This window comes from Sinocyclocheilus grahami, unplaced genomic scaffold (genome assembly GCF_001515645.1).
Source record: "Sinocyclocheilus grahami isolate Dianchi unplaced genomic scaffold, SAMN03320097.WGS_v1.1 scaffold91.1, whole genome shotgun sequence".
Taxonomy (NCBI): domain Eukaryota; kingdom Metazoa; phylum Chordata; class Actinopteri; order Cypriniformes; family Cyprinidae; genus Sinocyclocheilus; species Sinocyclocheilus grahami.
Genome location: NW_015505270.1, coordinates 573524 through 592101, shown reverse-complemented (window position 1 = coordinate 592101; position 18578 = coordinate 573524). Strand labels below are relative to the sequence as shown.

The window sequence follows — 18578 nt, the reverse complement described above, 5'->3', positions numbered from 1 at the left end:
CCTCCTAGCTGGGCTTCCTGCCACTAATATTATGTTTAATATCAAATTGTTAAATATCTTTAAATAATATGAGGATATTTTGTCTTACAGCCTTAAGTCACCTTTATTTGTATAGCGCTTTATACTGATTGTGTCAAAGCAGCTTTACAGTGTCAAACAGGAAAATAGTTTGTCAATAATGCAAGACAATAACAAAGAGTCATTTTTCCAGATAAAGCCAGTTCATTGATGATTCAGTGATGTCATCATCCAATACATTTCCATATACAGACAACCACGAGTCAACCATGTTTTCATGCAGTTCAAGAGCAGGAAAAAAATTATTTTAATGTCACAGCCATTGTCTGGTGGAGATGGTCACGTGCACACTCCCCCTGCTGGAGAACTAAATACATGAATATATATTGTTTATTAAATCAATATTTTAATATCTATTTTACATTTAAAAACGGACTCGTCTAATTGTTCCAGGAAACGACTGTGCTGGCCAACAAGACTAGTGTTTACAGTTGGAAAATGTATATTTTAGAGGAAATCTCCTGCGTATATAGCTGCTATTGTAGCCATACTATTTCAAATAAATAACGCAAAAAAATTATAGATATTTCACGATACACTACTAATGTTAATCTTTAGGTGTTCACCATTTCATTAAAAATCAACACGCATGCTCTGTGCTGTAGATATAGATTTTGTCTTGAAATGCTGATTTCAGGGCTCCATATTGAAATTGTGCTGTATTTAATAATCGTTGTTAGTCACTGGATTGAATTAAACAGCGAGCATGTTTCCACAAGCAATTTAATGTACAATGCACAACATATATTAAAGTTCTTTTGGCAAATAGAGTTAAGCCACACCTAGATCCTGCCCTATTTTCACAAAAAAGCACTAGCTTTTCTTCAGCTAGGTTTGTGTGTGTGCCGGTGCTGTTAGTACCCGGCTGTGTAACTTGATAGGGGGCATAGAGAGAGTGATCAGGGAATGTTGAGTTGCAATGGAGCAGAGTACGATACAGGTAAACTGAATTACAACTTTAAATTGTTACTTTGCTGCAGCTCGAGGCGGTCGCCGCGCGAGCTTGAAATTTGCTCCTTTGTTTTTGAAAATTAAAATCGTTATTTGTTAATCGAGGCTCCCTCGACACGTCGTAATATTTGAAGTTCGCTAAAATAACGAATTGATTCCTATCCAATCAAGCCAACGGAGACTTGAAAATATTGTCTCGTATTTCGACGAGAAACTTTTATTGGTTTTTAAATGTATTTGAAATTTCCTCGATGCTGTATTGGTTTTATATATTTTTTTTAAATGTATTGTTATATCAAGAACGCCTGCTTTTGATATTTCTATTTTTTTTCGTTAATGATTAATTTCTTTTGTGTATCGTGTTGACTACCTAGATTCTCCCTCTTGCCCCCCCACCCCCACTTTTCACATTTGCCACACAGATTTTGTTTTATTTTCTATTAAAAACGATATGAATCCAGTCCGCGGTTTTCAAGGGAAAGCTGTATTGTTTTTATTCACAATCTGTCGACATATTTTTCGATAAAATCTCGCGAATATTAAGCATGATTTTAAAATGACGTGGTAATGAAACTTGTAGGAAGAGGTAAACTTGATGGAGCTGCTGATTTTCTTTGAGACTACGAAGTTTTTTTTCATCATGCTTAAGCTATTTTGTTGTTGTATGAGCCGTGATATTATATTTAAAATGCTGTGTTTAGTCAATATAACGTAATATGGTTGTTTCGTGGCTTTTAATATTAATATGAGATTTTCGTGTCGGCTAGAAATGCTAGGCTATAGCAGTACATTTTTGAAATGAAAGCCTATGAGACTTTTATGTATGTGGCAGTAGGAAGTTGCCTAAAATATGTTATTGCGCGTATTGAATGAATACCAGCATTATTAAGCCTCACAAAGCACCCGGATTGAGGATGTTGTTTATCACTGTTGTTATATAAATTACTGTATATAAACATTTTGTCTAATATGAGCATATTTTCATTTTGCATACTATTAAATATAAACAATTTTGGGCACAGTAAAAGCTCTATTCGTTATTATATTTTTGCCTTTCTAAATCTTTCTCAAGCTCTCCGTGTGTTTAGAATTGGGATGATACATTCCTTTTGGTGTTTGTTAAAGTACAGCAAGTAAAAAGTTGACAGCCACAGATGTGTATGTGGTTTAACTGTAAGTCTAGTTCTCTTTTTTTACCAGTAGGCGCTCGACATGTGGACGCCGAATGTTGTGGCTTCTGATTGGTCGGTTTTTTGGTGAATATTCGGGTTATCGGTGGGGGTGGGGCGAGGGGTGAGTGACCCATGACTGTGTATTATTACCTCGTGAACACGTCCTGTGATTGACATGTTAAGTTAAAGTACTGTGACTATCTCCTGCCACTTTTAAGAGGCAGTAGTACACTATTACTATGGAAAACATATGACATACAATGCTGTGCATGTGCGGATCAGGTCCCTTTACAAAAGACATATATTACGGATAAATGAAATAATTTACATGTGCATATTGCATTGTTTATAATCCATTTATGACTATTTTAATATCTTAAATGTAAACAACATATTAATAACAACGAAAACGGAAAGATCTTGTATAGATTTAAGTCCTTTTAGTGCTCTAAGAGCTTATTTCTTAATCATTTGTCATATTACTCTGTTTTTGCAATGGAAGTAGCCTTTGGTGCTGACATAAAAACAAATAATAATTTATAATTGTATTGTTTTTAGTTGTAATAATTGTGTAGTTTATCGTTCAAATATTAATAACAAATTATATGTAATATTATAATTTAATATACACTACCGCTCAAACGTTTGGGATCAGTAAGACTTGTAATAATTTTTTTAAGGAAGTCTCTTATTGTAAGACTTTTTTATGACTAAATTTGGTAATGGGAGAGTAAAATTATTTTTAAAACATACACCGTTCAAATTAGGCTGCTTATGTTTAAGTGTTTGGGATGTGGTTTTTTAATGAGGAGACCTTTTTTGTAATCAAGCTCTCAAAGTATATAAAAAAATTGGATATAGATTTATCGGCCAACATATCGTTTATCGGCTTTCAAAAATAAAGAATTATCGGTTATCGGTATCGGCCAAAATTTTCATATCGGTGCATCCCTACTTTAAGTATTTTATCTGTTTGTTTTATTGTTTATTTTATGAGCTATTTTAGTAGTACAGTAACAATATCTTATTATATATTAATAAGATATTAAAACAATAACACTAGTATTAAGACATTTTAATGTTATTAAAATAAAGAATATATTAAACCACACATTCATGCTTTTAACCAAAAATTGTCATTTTTATCAACTGAATTATCTATGGTATGTTTGAGATGAATAAATCAGTCTTCATATGTATATACATGTTTATTTAAATATTTAATTAATTCCAAAAAAAATGTTTTGTGATATTCAGTGTAGCCTTCAGTGAGTCACATTTATTGTCCACATTTATTGTCCCCCCCCCCAAAAAAAACCTCTTTATTATCTTTGTTTTTCCGCTGCTATCAGGCCATTCCCAAGTAGATTAATACACTGGAATTTGTTTTCAACCATGGAAACCAACAAGGACCAAGCAATTCTGAATAGGTTATGTGAATGATTAGTACCCGTGTAATTTGCCCCTACTGTATATTATGTTTTGGGAATTTTTTGCCTCCGATTTGAGCAAAAACACTGATAAAAGACATTGATATTTTTCCTACCGCTCAGCTGGTTTGTGAAGATTGCAATGCTTACTGCTCAGACAGATCATTTGAATCATGTGAAGGGTGTTTGCATGTGTGTATTTGAGCTTCATAGTTCGTATGCATAAGTTTTCTTCTAGAGCTTTGACTGTTGTTGAATGTTTGTGTAATGAAAAAAATATGTGCACAGGAGCAAATTCCAAATCAACTATATGAATTGATAAGTTGTTTTTTTTAACCATAGTCTGGTTTTAATGCTTGTGAACTTGTGTACCCTATACTTTTTGTGCTCTGACTCAGTATTCTAAGCAAATGTGTCATTTTCTCATGCAGCTGCAAAAAAGCCATATGGTGGGTTACTTTATTCTGTTGTTTTCATATGTGCATGCAAACATGTTTATTTTCTAACCTATTTGCTCTTGTCTTAAACAGTGGTTAGGTGCACCCAGCTGCCTTCGAGGGTCTTTTGCCTTTTATAAGTCAGTGGGTTGCAAGCAAGCATCCGGGGGACCAACGCAGATTTGGAAGCTTGGGGAGTTCTACTTCATGCGCTGTGGCCCCCAGGAGCCGGTGTGTATAGCAGAGGTCACATTGCTATGGGAAGATCAGACGCAACGCCGCCTGCTGGCCAGTTCTAGACTCTACTTCTTACCTGAGGACACACCGAAGGGCAGAGCAGTAGAGCACGGAGAGGTGAGAGCTGGGAAAAGCAACATAAATAATCTTTGGTTAAAGGAAACGAGTGCATAGATCCAGCCATGAGCACCGGATTACTGTATGTTACCATCTTGAATGTAGATATACACACCATTTTATATATATTAATAATAGTTAATATTGTCATGAATATAGCCATTGTTGCTAAAAAATAAATATATATATATATATATATATGAATAGTTTAACATATTTTGCAGTTGTGTGTTAATAAAAATAAATAATAAAAAACATAAATAGTAACATAAAGCCATAAATAAAGCAAATGGCTTATGGCGATTCAAATAATCTGAAAGAAACTCAATTAATTTGATTAGATATGGTCAGTACCTCAATAGAGTTAAACGTTTGGAATAATTAAAATTTTTTAATGTTTTTGAAAGAAGTCTCAGATGCTCATCGAGGCTGCATTTATTTGATGAAAAATACAGTAAAAACTGTATTATTGTGAAATATTATTACATTAGTTTTCTGTTTTAGTAGAAATATAAATATAATTTATTCCTGTTGTGGCAAAGCTGGAGTTTCAGCAGCCATTACTTCAGTCTTATTATTAATGTTAAACGTTTTTTTGCTGCTTAATATTTGTTTTGTGAAAACTGTGATATGCGTGCATTACATTGATCAAAGATTGACGGTGAAGACATCTATAATGTCACAAAAGATTTGCATTTGAAATACATCCTGCCATTTTAAACTTTTTATTCATAAAAGATTTAAAAAAAAATAATGTTCCCACAAAAATATTAAGCCGCAAAAAACTGTTTTCAACATTGATATTGTTGTTATTGTTATAAGAGTTGATATTGTTATAAGAGTTATTACCAAAGGCTATTTTCTTGACAAGAACAGAGTAGTTTACAGTACAACAAAGCTCTATAAGAAAAACTTTGGCCTGTAAAAGTTATTTTAGATATGTTAAAATATAAATAGGTAATAATAATAATTTATAAATAATGCAAAATGCATACAGAAATTATTTTATTTATCTGTAATATATTCAATTAATGTAATAATGCTTAATTTTGTCAGGGGCCACACACATGCACAGCATTGCATTTCTTATGTTTTCCATATTACCTGTGTATTTTCTCTTGAACATGGCCTGAGCATGACACACAAAAGGGATAATGTAAAATCCAATCCCTTTTTCTGTTTTGTGCAAATGAAAAAATCAAGCATTCTGCGTTAGTTCAGGCAGGCCTCGTAGTCAAGCTCCACTATCAGCTGACTGGCGAAATTCAAACCTGGCCCCTCAAACAGGGCATCTTACTTAAACGCGGCTTCTGTCTGCTTGCTTTGCTGCTTCCTCTATTATGCTGCTTGCAACCCACCTCCTCCCCATCTCCTCCTTTAACTGTGCTTAACTTAAACAATGTCATTCTGTTGTCATTGTTACATGCTCTGTTCTGGGGGTTTTTTTGTGCTATTCTCCTATTCTTAAAATAGGAGGGTTGCCCCTGAAGCGACTGCTGTTTCCCTGTCCTGGCTTTCATGGAGCTCATGAAAAGGACAGGGAACTTGGAACAGAGCCATACCGCCAAATGTAACTTTAGTAAACATGCCAATAAAAAAGTTGACTTAAATACTTGTCTATGGTTTTCTTTTTGACTTAAGAGATCCTGACTGAACTGCTGTTAAATGATTTAACTAGTAATAATAAGAGTTTGTTACTTCAATCATAAATAATGTTACTCTAAACACTTGTAAAATGTTGAAGAGTGCTTGAATTAGTAATGAACATAAACTAGCGCTTTTATAGTTTGTTAGACAGCCATATGCTGACCAAAAGTATCAAGACTCCCTTCAATTACCATCGTTTGAAAATGAAATTCTTTTGCTGTATGAAGTAGCCATGCCTAAACTGGAAAGCATTTTGAATAGGGCTGCACGATATATCGAAATATCGCAATATGCATATCGCAACGGCGTGTGATATCTGAATCATTTTAATAATAGGCTACTTAAATGAAAACGTTGCAAAAGGTCAACGTTTTAGTTCGATGCATATAGCAGAGAATAGCTTGACGTTACAAAGAGTTATTAAGTGCAATAAGTTGCAGAAAACAACTCTTTGCCATCTCGTCTTGCTGTCTGACTCACACCTGAAGCGCGCGCACAAGGCGCATCTCGCACAGCATATCTTCAGTTCTGCCACACAATAAGTTGCAGAAAACAACTCTTTGCCATCTCGTCTTGCTGTCTGCCTCACACCTGAAGCGCGCGCACAAGGCGCATCTCGCACAGCGTATCTTCAGTTCTGCCGCACACGTGCAAAGCGCACACACACAGATACGCATTTCAGACGGCGTGCGAACACCGAGTTGATTCGTCTTTCGCATCTCCTCCTTATGTTTGAACAGACACATACACACAGAATTATGTCAATAGTACCCGTCTCGACGATCATTCTCATAAACGCAGTCAATTATGTTTTAAATTAATGTAAACAGCTGAGAAAGAAATTGGATGTGTATCATACTGGATCCGTGCAGTCGAATTTAAAAGGACAGCAGCCTATAAATACGTGCTGCTGAATGTCACTAATGTTAATCAAACAACAAAACAGCTATAACAAAGATTAATCTAAATTTAATTCATACAGTGAACACAATGCAGTGTTATTTTACACTTAATTATTAAATTTCTGTACTTGAATACTACTGTTTATTTTATCTATGCTTGTAAATTGTGTATTTGTTCTTTTTTTCCCCCTTTTTCTTTCTTTTTTTTACTGACTGTTCACTTGCCTTTAATCACGTTTGAACTTTCTCAGACTATAGTTTTTGCTGTGGTATATGAAGAAGTACTTAAAGGGATAGTTCACCCAAAAATGAAAATTTGATGTTAATCTGCTTACCCCCAGGGCATCCAAGATGTGGGTTAATTTGTTTCTTCAGTAGAACACAAACAAAGATTTTGAACTCAAACCATTGCAGTCTATCAGTCTTATAATGTAAGTAGATGGGAATCACGGCTTTGGGAGTAAAAAAAACACTCAAACAAAACCAAATTAAACTCTGCGGCTCGTGACGATACATTGATGTGTAAAGACACAAAATGATCGGTCTGTGCCAGAAACTGAACAGTATTTATATCGTTTTTTACCTCTGATTTTCACCGCAATGTCTGAACTGTCTCAACTCAGCGCATCCTCCTGAGCGCGTTCTCGACAGCAGGCGCGTGAGGCGTCTTCTTCTTCTTGCTTTACGGCGGATCGCAGACTTACGGCGGAGTGCATTACTGCCACCTATCTCTCAAGTGGACCATTGACACTCCTAATTGAGATTGTAGATAGAGTGTCAATGGTCCATTTGAGAGACGGGTGGTGGTAATGCATTTAAAAGTCTGCGATCTGCCGTAAAGCAAGAAGAAGAAGACGCCTCACGCACTGCGTTCAGACAGTTCGGATATTGCGGTGAAAATCAGAGGTAAAAAACTATATAAATACTGTTCAGTTTCTTGCACAGACCGATCGTTTTGTGTCTTTTCACATCAATGTATCATCACGAGCCGCATGGTTTAATTTGGTTTTGTTTGTGTGTTTTTATTTTTTACTCCCAAAGCCGTGATTCCCATCCACTTACATTATAAGACTGATAGACTGCAACGGTTTGAGTTCAAAATCTTCGTTTGTGTTCTTCTGAAGAAACAAAGTCACCTACAAATCTTGGATGCCCTGGGGGTAGCCGATAAACATAAAATTTCCATTTTTTGGTGAACTATCCCTTTAAAGTGTATGGAAAGCAAAGTCACAATGATATAAAATTAGTGTCATTCATTTTTTTGTTTGTATGTTAACATTGATGTCAAAATTACATTTTCTGATTTGTGACATTACTTTTTATGTACTGCTAAAACACTGCTGGTCACTTTCTGAAGTTGTAGTGATTCTTTCTTTTCCAAGAAAGAATGTGAAACAAATTGCTTATATTATTTTAAAATATGATTTAAATAGATTTTTTACACTTTAAGCAATATCGTATTGCATACCGCATTTTTTAAGAAGGTATCGCATATCGCTTTTTTTTCCCAATATCGCACAGCCCTAATTTTAAACAAAGCCTCAATGTCCCTTGTAATATTTAGCTTATTAATAATGTGTTTACAGCAAGATCCCTTTTTATAGCAAAATAAATGACTAAAGAGATATCCTAAAGCTTTTCACAGTTTCCAGTGTAAACAGTTGAATGTGAGAATGTTGCAATAAGCATCTAAATGTCAACTGGGCTTTTACCCCCCTTTTTTTAAAAGCCGGTATCGCATATCGCTTTTTTTTCCCAATATCGCACAGCCCTAATTTTAAACAAAGCCTCAATGTCCCTTGTAATATTTTACTTATTAATAATGTGTTTACAGCAAGATCCCTTTTTATAGCAAAATAAATGACTAAAGAGATATCCTAAAGCTTTTCACAGTTTCCAGTGTAAACAGTTGAATGTGAGAATGTTGCAATAAGCATCTAAATGTCAACTGGGCTTTTACCCCCCTTTTTTAAAAAGCAGTTTGAGTTGGTTGTTTTTGCCTGAGGTGACTAGTGTCCTATTGTTAACTAGTAAAACATAGGTTAAAGGGAGAGGCTTCTCTATAGCATTCACTGAAGTTGTTAAAATATTTCAGGCCATTAAGCAAAACCTGGTCCTGCCTGTAAGCTCATATGGATGTATAAGATTTGTAGTTTCGTTTTATAGACATTTGATTGGTGTTTATATGTGTTTCTGCATGCAGGATGAAGTCCTCGCTGTATCAAAAAAGATTGTGGTCAGAGTGGAGGATCTGGTGAAGTGGACTTGTCAGGAACCGCCACAGTGGAAGCGCAGCAGTCAAAACATTCATGGCTCTCAGAAGTCTGATGGGTCACAAGATGCTAGTTATCCACAGGAAGGAAAAACGAAGAGGGAGGGTGAGAAACTGATGAAAAATCCTGAAATGTGTGTGTGAATTTAGAATTTTGACTGCACTTTTTGAGAAGAAAAAAAAGAAGTGCATTCATGTTTGATGTAGACCAGTTATACTTGTATTATTTACATACTATTTGTATTATTTACATACTACTATAGTAGGCTACTATAATATTATATAATATAGTATTTCTCTTTAGCTTTATTTATTTACATTTTTAGTACTTCAGCTTAAACTTATGTCAGTTAGTTGCAACACTTCTAGTTTTTTTATTATATTTCAGCTTTATTTCAATTAATGAAAACAATTAATAGTTTTAGTTTTATCCAACCATAACTAACACTAGCCATGTTTACATGGACATTTTTTGTTTCAATCAGAATGAAATCATTCCGACTGATGAATCCGAACATAGCGTTTACATGAACGCTATATAAAGTGATCGGGTTGATTTATGTCAGAAGCTTCAGATCGAGTTTGATCTTTTGACATGTGCACACTGCAAAAGGAGAAGGGTGGGATAAAAAGGTTTATCCTACCCTTCTCAACCTGATTGAAATTTCAAATGGTTTGGGTATTTTCATTCAGATTGGACTTTTAAACCGATTATTATCAGAATACAGTGCTCCATGTAAACGCACCTACTGATTCAGACAAAGTACATCTTGCCTTATCTTCTTGTGAAACTAGTACTGTTTAAGGGCTTTTGTTAAGAAGTGAATAGTGAGAGTAAAAATTGCCTGTTTTTCATCCTAAACTCAACTAAACACATCACATTGTGTAAGAAGCATGTAAGAACCAAAGGTGTAAATCAGGCTTGAAAGCAGCATTAGATCAGTTTCCCGGTCCTGATATTCCCATGCCCCTAGCGGTTCATGATGAAACTGCAGGGGTTTTGGGCGATATCGAGAGAAACGTTTATTTTATTGTATTTTATTGAAAGGTCAGAGCACTACTTGACATTTCAGGTGGTTCAGCTTCCATAAATGTCCTTGTTTATAGTATTTTGCAAATATAACAATCATTAAGTCTGATAATGCAGCTGAGCCCGGAGATTGTAGCGGTCATATTTTCATGGTATTTCAATATATAGTTATTATTAATTTAATTTGCATTAGAGCATGACAGCTGATCTGATGGTGATGGTGTTGATCATTATTTTACAGCAAATAAATTGTTCCTAAATGTATGTACTGACACTTTTGTTTTGTGATTTCTTGCAGATGAGCCTCTAGTATTACAGCAGAAGGTTAAGGTTCTCAGTTACCCCCAGTACTGCCGCTTTCGTTCCCTTCAAAGACGTGTCCCAGATCAGGCTATCTCCCCTAGTCTGCAGGACCCTCACCTGCTGGCTCTAGGGGGGATAAAAGTGGCCCTTCACAACACACGAATCCTCTACTGCCGGGATACTTTCAACCACCCTACTCTAGACAGCAATGCTAGCATTCTGACACAGCTTGGTGAGTACTACACTCTTGTTGAATTGTGACTATAAACTTTGTTGTGATTTGGCAGGCTAATTCAGTTGTCAAACGTTTATTAATAAAATGAAAGACATTTGAAATTATTAATATATAACTTGGGTGTTACAATACAGTGTACACAGTAGGGCTGGGCGATATAGCAAAAAAATTTATCAACGATATAATATTTCATATCATTTGGGATCGATAATTATTGACATTTTTTATAACCTTTTTTTAAACAGAGCAGTAGAATTTTTTTTTAAATGTAACCACTGTATTTTTAAATTAACCCACATTTTTTTGTTTTAACAATCAAACACAAAATAAAAATTAAACAAATATCTAATTTCTAATGTTTTATATGCAGATTAAATAGGTCTTAAGGAAACCCGAGGCCACAGGAGGGCGCAATGAGCAAAATAATGTAGCGCATTAAAAATGGTCAACGCAAGGAAGTAACTCTATTTAAAAAAAACGTGCATTACGTCTAAATTAACTCATAAAAATCTAACATAATTTCGTAAATTGCATAAACAATTATGAACAAAACAGCATCATGTATTTATGCATTGCTTAATACAAAGAGCCGAAGCGCCATTCACACAGATTGCATTTTAAAACATATGAGACGCAGTGAAAAGGAATAAACCTCCACAAATTCGTGACGCGTTTTCTTTGCATGGCTGTTTACATCTCTTGTCTGAGACGCGAGTGCAGCAGTCATATTTGTCCGTCTAAAAAAATGCGCTGAATATGCGTTCTGTGTGAATGACTTGGTTTCGGTTTTAACCCATTCTTCTCCGCATTGAGCTTCTATATTTCCCTAATATTTTGAATGAATAACGCAGCAACTGCGCGTAGGGCTGTCGCGATTATCGCAATACCGCGCTATTGACGAGCAAACCGCAGAGGAATGCAAGAACCGCAGCAACCGCGATTTTTCCGTGTTTTATTTTTTCGTAAGGTTATGCCCTTCTCGTTTTACACTTCATGCATGTGGACTGAATATTAAACAAGTTAGTAATGATAACATAATGTGTACCATGCTGATTTGTACAGAGGCTCCGTAGATTTTCACTTAACAAGCCTAACTTGCGTCTGTCCTCCAGGCCGAGTCATATATATTTGTGAAAATAGGTTGTCATGTTCAAGGAAAGCGAAATCTCTGTCTTAGCATCGACGCATAGCTGGTCAGCTGAGCCTTCTAAAGTGGCGCTCAAAGTTAAAATGATTTCAACAGCGTGTTTCATTATGTCTCTTTTGAATTAATAAATCAGCGTTTTTGAACATGTAGTTGAATGACAGTCATGTTCCACCACCTTGTGGCGCAACACTACACTGACTGACAGCCCGTAGAAGAAGGTGTACCGTCGATAAATATCGATACCGTTTTATCGCCCGGGCCTAGTACACAGGGTCCAAAATTTAGACATGTAATGTCACTTCATGTTATCTTAAGTAATGTCACTTAAGTTATGTTGATTGAAGACCTTTAAGTCGTGATAGAAGTTTTCTTTAATAGACTATGTGATTTGTTAAAAATCTGTTGTTTTTATCTGTTCACTAATTGATTTATTTGTTTTGTTTTTATTTATTAATTTATTTGTTACTTGCTATGCTATTACCTTTAGTTAAATAATTGCATAAAATATTTTACACAGGGTCCAAAATTTAGACATGTAATGTCACTTCATGTTATCTTAAGTAATGTCACTTAAGTTATGTTGATAGAAGACCTTTAAGTCGTGATAGAAGTTTTCTTTAATAGACTATGTGATTTGTTAAAAATCTGTTGTTTTTATCTGTTCACTAATTGATTTATTTGTTTTGTTTTTATTTATTAATTTATTTTGTTACTTGCTATGCTATTACCTTTAGTTAAATAATTGCATAAAATATCAGAAGTAGTCTTTACTTAATTGAGAAATACTTAAAGGCTACATTATATTTTTATTTGATTCATTTATATAATATTTGACTAAAAATGAGTGCATTCAATAGTGTTTAATACCTTGTTAATGGCATTGAGAAAAGTGTCATTTCACTTGTAGTCATATTTATTATAAAATTTTGGTATTGTGACAACTCCAATATGTAGTGTATATTCTTTGATTTTAATTTTAACTCAGCTAAATGCTCGAAATGGTTGCTTTCTTGGTTGCAATCGTTGTACTTTAATAATGTCCACACTACTTAAAGTCAAATGAGACTTTTTGTAAAATGAGATTACAAATGTCATGAGGAAAAAAGTGGAGTACTGTTGCCCTAAGGATGCTATACGTTTCTGTCCCAGGATGCTCCTCTCTCAGTCTGAAGGGGCGACCTCGTAAAAGAAAGGGCATGGATGGCAAAGGTGCTGATCAGCAAAACCATAACCATTTATCAGAGTCATGGATGGAAAGGATGAAGGTATGCTGTGGAGTTTGCAACACAATTTGATCTACAGGCATCTTTATGGAATACAATTCTGATGGCTAAACAGGATGTTTTAAGATTTTAAACAAATGGTGAAAAGTGTACTGTGATGTCACTGTGTGCTTCCTGTTTTGTTTTACTTTGATGTCTTGACTTCCTTTCACACCATTTGTGTCTTTTTGTCTCTTTACTGTCACTTTCTTTGGTCATAATCTTGTGCATTTATATTATATTATATTATATTATATTATTAAAGGGACCAGAAAAACAGAAAAGGTACAAGGCTAAGTAGTTCCAGTAAGACAGCTACTTTTATGAAAACTAATTTGTATTTTTGTGTTTTAAAATATATAAATACAAGCATATACAATTAAAATTAAAATAGCTAACATTGCCAAAACAACCCTGCTTGCTGCGTAGTATCATTTTAAAAGTTAAAATTACAATTGCCTGTGGCCTCTACACAAGTATATACCGTAGCTTAGCAATTTCATGCTTATGGTAAGTCTATATTGAAAAGTTTTTGCATTGTCTATAAAAGTGTTCAATGGGAGCAAATTTTCACAGGTGATATCCACTCATTTCAAAAGAAATCCATTCAGTTTGGAATTTTGTGTCAAAGTAAAAGATTTCCCAACGCAGATTTCGCAACGGCTTCAAGTTAGACACACTGATTCACTGCACTGACCAACAGGAAGCTGCTTGGTTTGAATGGGAGGAATTGTGCTTCATATATCACTACAATACTGACAATAGACAATGGAATTTTTTTCTCTAACGTGACCACACCATAATGTTCCTATTTAGCAGTTATTGAAAGAAAGACCTTTTAATGTGTTCTAACTGATTCCTGTAGGAGAATGTGATGGGCAGTGTGGAGATGCATTGGGATGGGAACTGGCTCCCACATCCAGAGGAGCAGCTCTTCCTGGATCAGCTGTATTTCTTTATGGAGCGCAGGGGTTCCCCTATAAGCAAAGTTCCCAACCTGGGTTTCAAAAAGAGTATGTATATATGACTGCTTTTACATGTGGAAATTTAGCAGAAACTGAGCACCAGTCACTTACTAGAATCACTTCTATGTATTTTTTTTCTAACTTAACTAAATAATTAACCAAGCTGTCTTACTATTTGTCCACAGTTGACCTCTTCCTCATGTATTCAGTTGTAAAAAGGCTGGGGGGCTATGAGAGGGTAAGTTTATCATGTCGTTTCATTGCTTGGCCCTGCTGAGTAAGCTGTAATGCATCATAACAGAATGAAAGTGATAGCGGTGATCTCAGTAGTGTAAGTGGGAGTTATTGTCCTCCCCATCACCTGCAGGTGACATCGCATCGTTTGTGGAAGATCGTGTACAATGAGTTGGGTGGAAGCCCAGGCAGCACCAGCGCTGCCACCTGCACCAGGCGGCATTATGAAAGGTGAGTGTGAGGCTCTGATTACAGCAACATTTTATTCCTGCTGTATTAAAAAGCTTCTTTCAACTGATTTATCATTTTCTCTGTCTATCAATTCTAGGTTGATGCTCCCTTATGAACTGCATGTAAGAGGAGAAATCACAGAACTTGGCAAGCCTAGAGCTACATTTGTCTCACCCACTATCATCAAAAAGACTGTGCAGGGCAGAGGGGTGTCAAACAGCCCAAAAAAGAATGCAGTTACCAACCAGGTAAGGATTTTACTTGTCTGTAGCACAAGAAAAGAGAAATGCTGATCCTTTTGATTCGTTGCATGTAAGTACTCTGAATAAAATTGTTGAAAACGATTAAGCCACACGGAAAGAGCAGCTTGACTGACATGTGATGTGACAAATCACAGTTTGCTTTGTTCATATGTGCCATTTATCTGATATACTTTATGCCACACTGCTGTAGAAAAAATTATTTAAATATTTGTGCAGCAATCTCAAACAAAACTTTAAGAAAGGTTTGATATCAGGACTGATAAAAATAGCCGCGCACTCTTACTCTCAGATTTTGTGTTATCAGTGGCGGCAAGTGCATTTCAAACCTAGGGCTTCACTGGTGTCCTACCTGAATTAATCGACCTCTCAATACCATCATTATGACACCACGGCTATAGAAACCATCAATATTATACAGAAATGCAGTATAACACGGCATTGCATCACAGATAGGTATCTCATGTAATGAGAATGAATGCCATTACTAAAGCAAGAAACCCAATTAACACAATTCAACAAGTCTCCTTTCACTGCAGCCACAGCTACACCACATACATCATCTCTAAGCTGAAGCATCAACATTAACCTAATAAAATGACTAAAAATATAGTCCACCCTTATGTTCTTACAGACATTTATTAACTCAACGTATTTATACCTTGCAAATAATATTAGTATAAAATAAATAGGGCGACAACATGTGTTTTAAAGTTGATCTAACAATTTAACATACTCGTACGGCTTTTCGTCTTCACGAGTCTCCCCGCAAGTTTGCCAGCTCTCTGCAGGAGGAAAATACTAGTTGGCACAGCTAACTAGCTGGTTGTTTTTCATGGTCATTTAGTACTACTGTATTTAGATTTACAGTAGGCTAATATTTTCCCAGAATGCATTGAAAATCTACAATAACATACTGTACACAACGCATAAAATAAGAAACCTGAGAATACAGTAATAATACTGTGGAAACAACAAAAATGATTTACAGTGTGCTGCTTGCTAGCTCTGACTACTAGTACACTCTCTGACCATCCAATCGAAGGATGTGAAAATACAGACGTTACTGGACGCCTGCTAGATGGCCCCGGTGTCGCAAACTCAAAATCTGATTGGTTACTATTTCATTGCCATTTATTTTAAGCAACAGGCGCCTGCACTGTTGATTCTGAAGGCCCAAGGCAGATTGCTTTGACCATGGCAACACATGATTGCTGAAATATGATTGGATAAAAGCTGTAATATAAACATACACCACTGGAAGCAGCGCAACCAAGAGAAAAGCTATGAAATTAAGAGAATCGTCTATTGGGAATAATTTAATACACATTCATGGAAAAAATATATTAAAACTAAGTCAGTGATTCTGATAGTGTTTAGGCTAGCAGACAAGGCCTTGCTGGCCCTCAAAGCCCACCACTGCAACCTATCATATTAGATCTTACTAGATCTGGAAAGCATTGCCGATTTTATTATGTAAAATACATCAGTAGAATGAAAATTAAGTTTCTTTTCTGTGCTACTTTTTCAGGCCTCACCACAAGATGATGGTGCTGTTGTTGTACGTAAAAGAGGAAGACCACCTGGAAAACGCAATGCCAAGATTCTGTCCAAAGGCAGAGTTGGAAGACCGCCCTTGCACCCCAAACCTCCCTTAGAGAAACCAGCAAGACCCCATCAAGAGATTGTCCAGCCACTGACTATTTTTCAAGAACTAAAGCTCACCAACCATCCTCATGGCCAAGGTCTGTCGCTCTTATCCTCTACACCGGTGCCCCACCAACCTGTGTTGGGGCGAGATGTGAAGATGGAGACTGTAGAACCTCAAGCTCCTTCCTTTCTGTCAGTTCCTTGCAAATTGCTGACAGGTGGTTCCTTGGAAGGATTCAGTCCCACTAAAGGACTGTGTCCTTTGGACCTCTTCCGAGCCCGTCTGGGTCTTAATGGAGCGAGTACTCACGAGGTAACTCCTCAAGATTCTTCCATGCCCCAGCAGACAATTATGGTGCATCAGCCCAAAGTCCATACGCCTGAGACTCTTGAGAGTCCCCAGCACCAGTGTTCAGGGTGTAGTTCAGATGCCTCATCCCAGTACGGAAGACTCGCCGTGACTAGAGCTCCCCTGCCCCCTCTTAGGATCCTCCCACTGGACATTGGCTGTAGTCTGCAGCTGCGTCAACTGATGCGCACCCGTCTTGGCTCGGCACACATGAACACCTTCACCAAGCGACTTTCTGAAGTTCTGGTTCAGGATCTCAGCAAGACCTCCCAACCCAATGGCAGTATTCCTCAAGACCAATTCCTCCCGCTGAACCTGAGCAAGCGAGCCATTACCAAGAGGTCTGCTGGAGACGTGGAGCTCACAGAACTGCAGAGTCGAGATGACCAGTTAATGACCAAAAGGCCAAAGATGGAAGCTGAGGATCTCGGAGTATCTCTGAAGTGGAATGGCACGTCCCTTCTGGGGCCTTTGAACCAAGATGAGCCAGCTGATCTTAGCTCTCCCAGCAGGGCCAGAGCTTTAGTTCAGGACAGGACCAATGTGGCTTTGACTCTTCCAGAGGCCACTTGTTTCACCTTAGTGCCCAAATTGGATGTCCCCCCTGAAAAGCCCTCCAGTATTGGGGCTTCCCCAGACACTCTACCTTGTATGTATCACCTGAAACAAGGAGAAGAGAAGACCAGCTCAATCGCAGTGACGGAGAGTGCATCTCTGCATCCAGATCTAGAACCTCAACCAAACAGTGACCTCTACTCACAGTGTGTACCTACTGATCACATCAAAGAGTCGGACGCAGTTTCCTCTCTCAAAGTACTCTCTAGTTCCCTCCTTTCAAAGCCATCAAGCTGTTAGCATGCAGGCATGAGAGCATTACTAACGCTTGCGTACTTTATCACTCCTTTCTGCTCTGCCTTCCTTGTGGACACGTTAGTGTTGTGTATGATCAAACAGACAGTTCTTCAGATGCATTGCTATCTGCTAAGTACCTGCTTTTAAAACACTACTAAACTTTGAACTGATGCAGGTGGCCATGGTTCTACCAAAGATAAGGTGCCTTGAACTTGATTAGTCTATATTTGAGTACTTTTAAGTTGAAACATATGCTGTAGTTAGTGGATCATCAAATGGCCAGCCAATAAAGGACACATGACTCATGGAGCATTTGATTTCTTTCTTCTTTTGTTTAAATACAGGTATTTAAGAATAACAAGGACACAGAATCTGGGTCTGGTTACTCTTGGATCCAGATATTTCTTTTTTTTTTTAAATACAGGTATTTAAGAATAACAAGGACACAGAATCTGGGTCTGGTTACTCTTGGATCCAGATATCAAAAACATATTGTGACATCATTGCAGAAGATTTGGTCAGCTACTGTATTTTGTCTTAGACATAAATGCTTTGTTTATAAATGGTCATTTGTTTTTATTTTATGATGAAAGCAGTGTCTTTTTGTGGGTGTAGGTCATACTCTTATATTATTTATCTGTTTTATTCCTTTATCTCAGTTCTACTTTACTGTTCTTAAGCAGTGTGATTTTTCTCCTCTTTGTGTGTATTTGTTGAACTTTGCTATTTAAGAAAAAGCCACCATATGACCTCTGTGCTGGATTGTCATGTTTTCCGTAGCTACTCATTTTAAAACAATGTACTGTATTGTGCAAAT

The 18578-nt window shown here is 36.5% G+C and overlaps 1 protein-coding gene across 2 annotated transcripts; it reads left to right on the top strand.

Annotated features, from left to right (window-relative positions):
- Nucleotides 1-887: 887 nt before the first annotated feature.
- On the top strand, nt 888-18071 carry LOC107587198 (AT-rich interactive domain-containing protein 5B-like). 2 transcript variants are annotated; one of them, XM_016274871.1, is made up of 11 exons: nt 888-1018; nt 4162-4422; nt 9175-9349; nt 10572-10808; nt 13108-13223; nt 14086-14233; nt 14371-14423; nt 14553-14650; nt 14748-14839; nt 14873-14898; nt 16442-18071. In XM_016274871.1, exons 1-11 carry the CDS (start codon nt 998-1000, stop codon nt 17762-17764), a joined length of 2550 nt encoding a protein of 849 aa, XP_016130357.1. In that variant the 5' UTR covers nt 888-997; the 3' UTR covers nt 17765-18071. The 2 variants fall into 2 exon arrangements, with proteins under 2 accessions (XP_016130357.1, XP_016130356.1); XM_016274870.1 differs by having other exon boundaries at nt 14748-14898.
- The last annotated feature ends 507 nt before the right edge of the window (nt 18072-18578 follow it).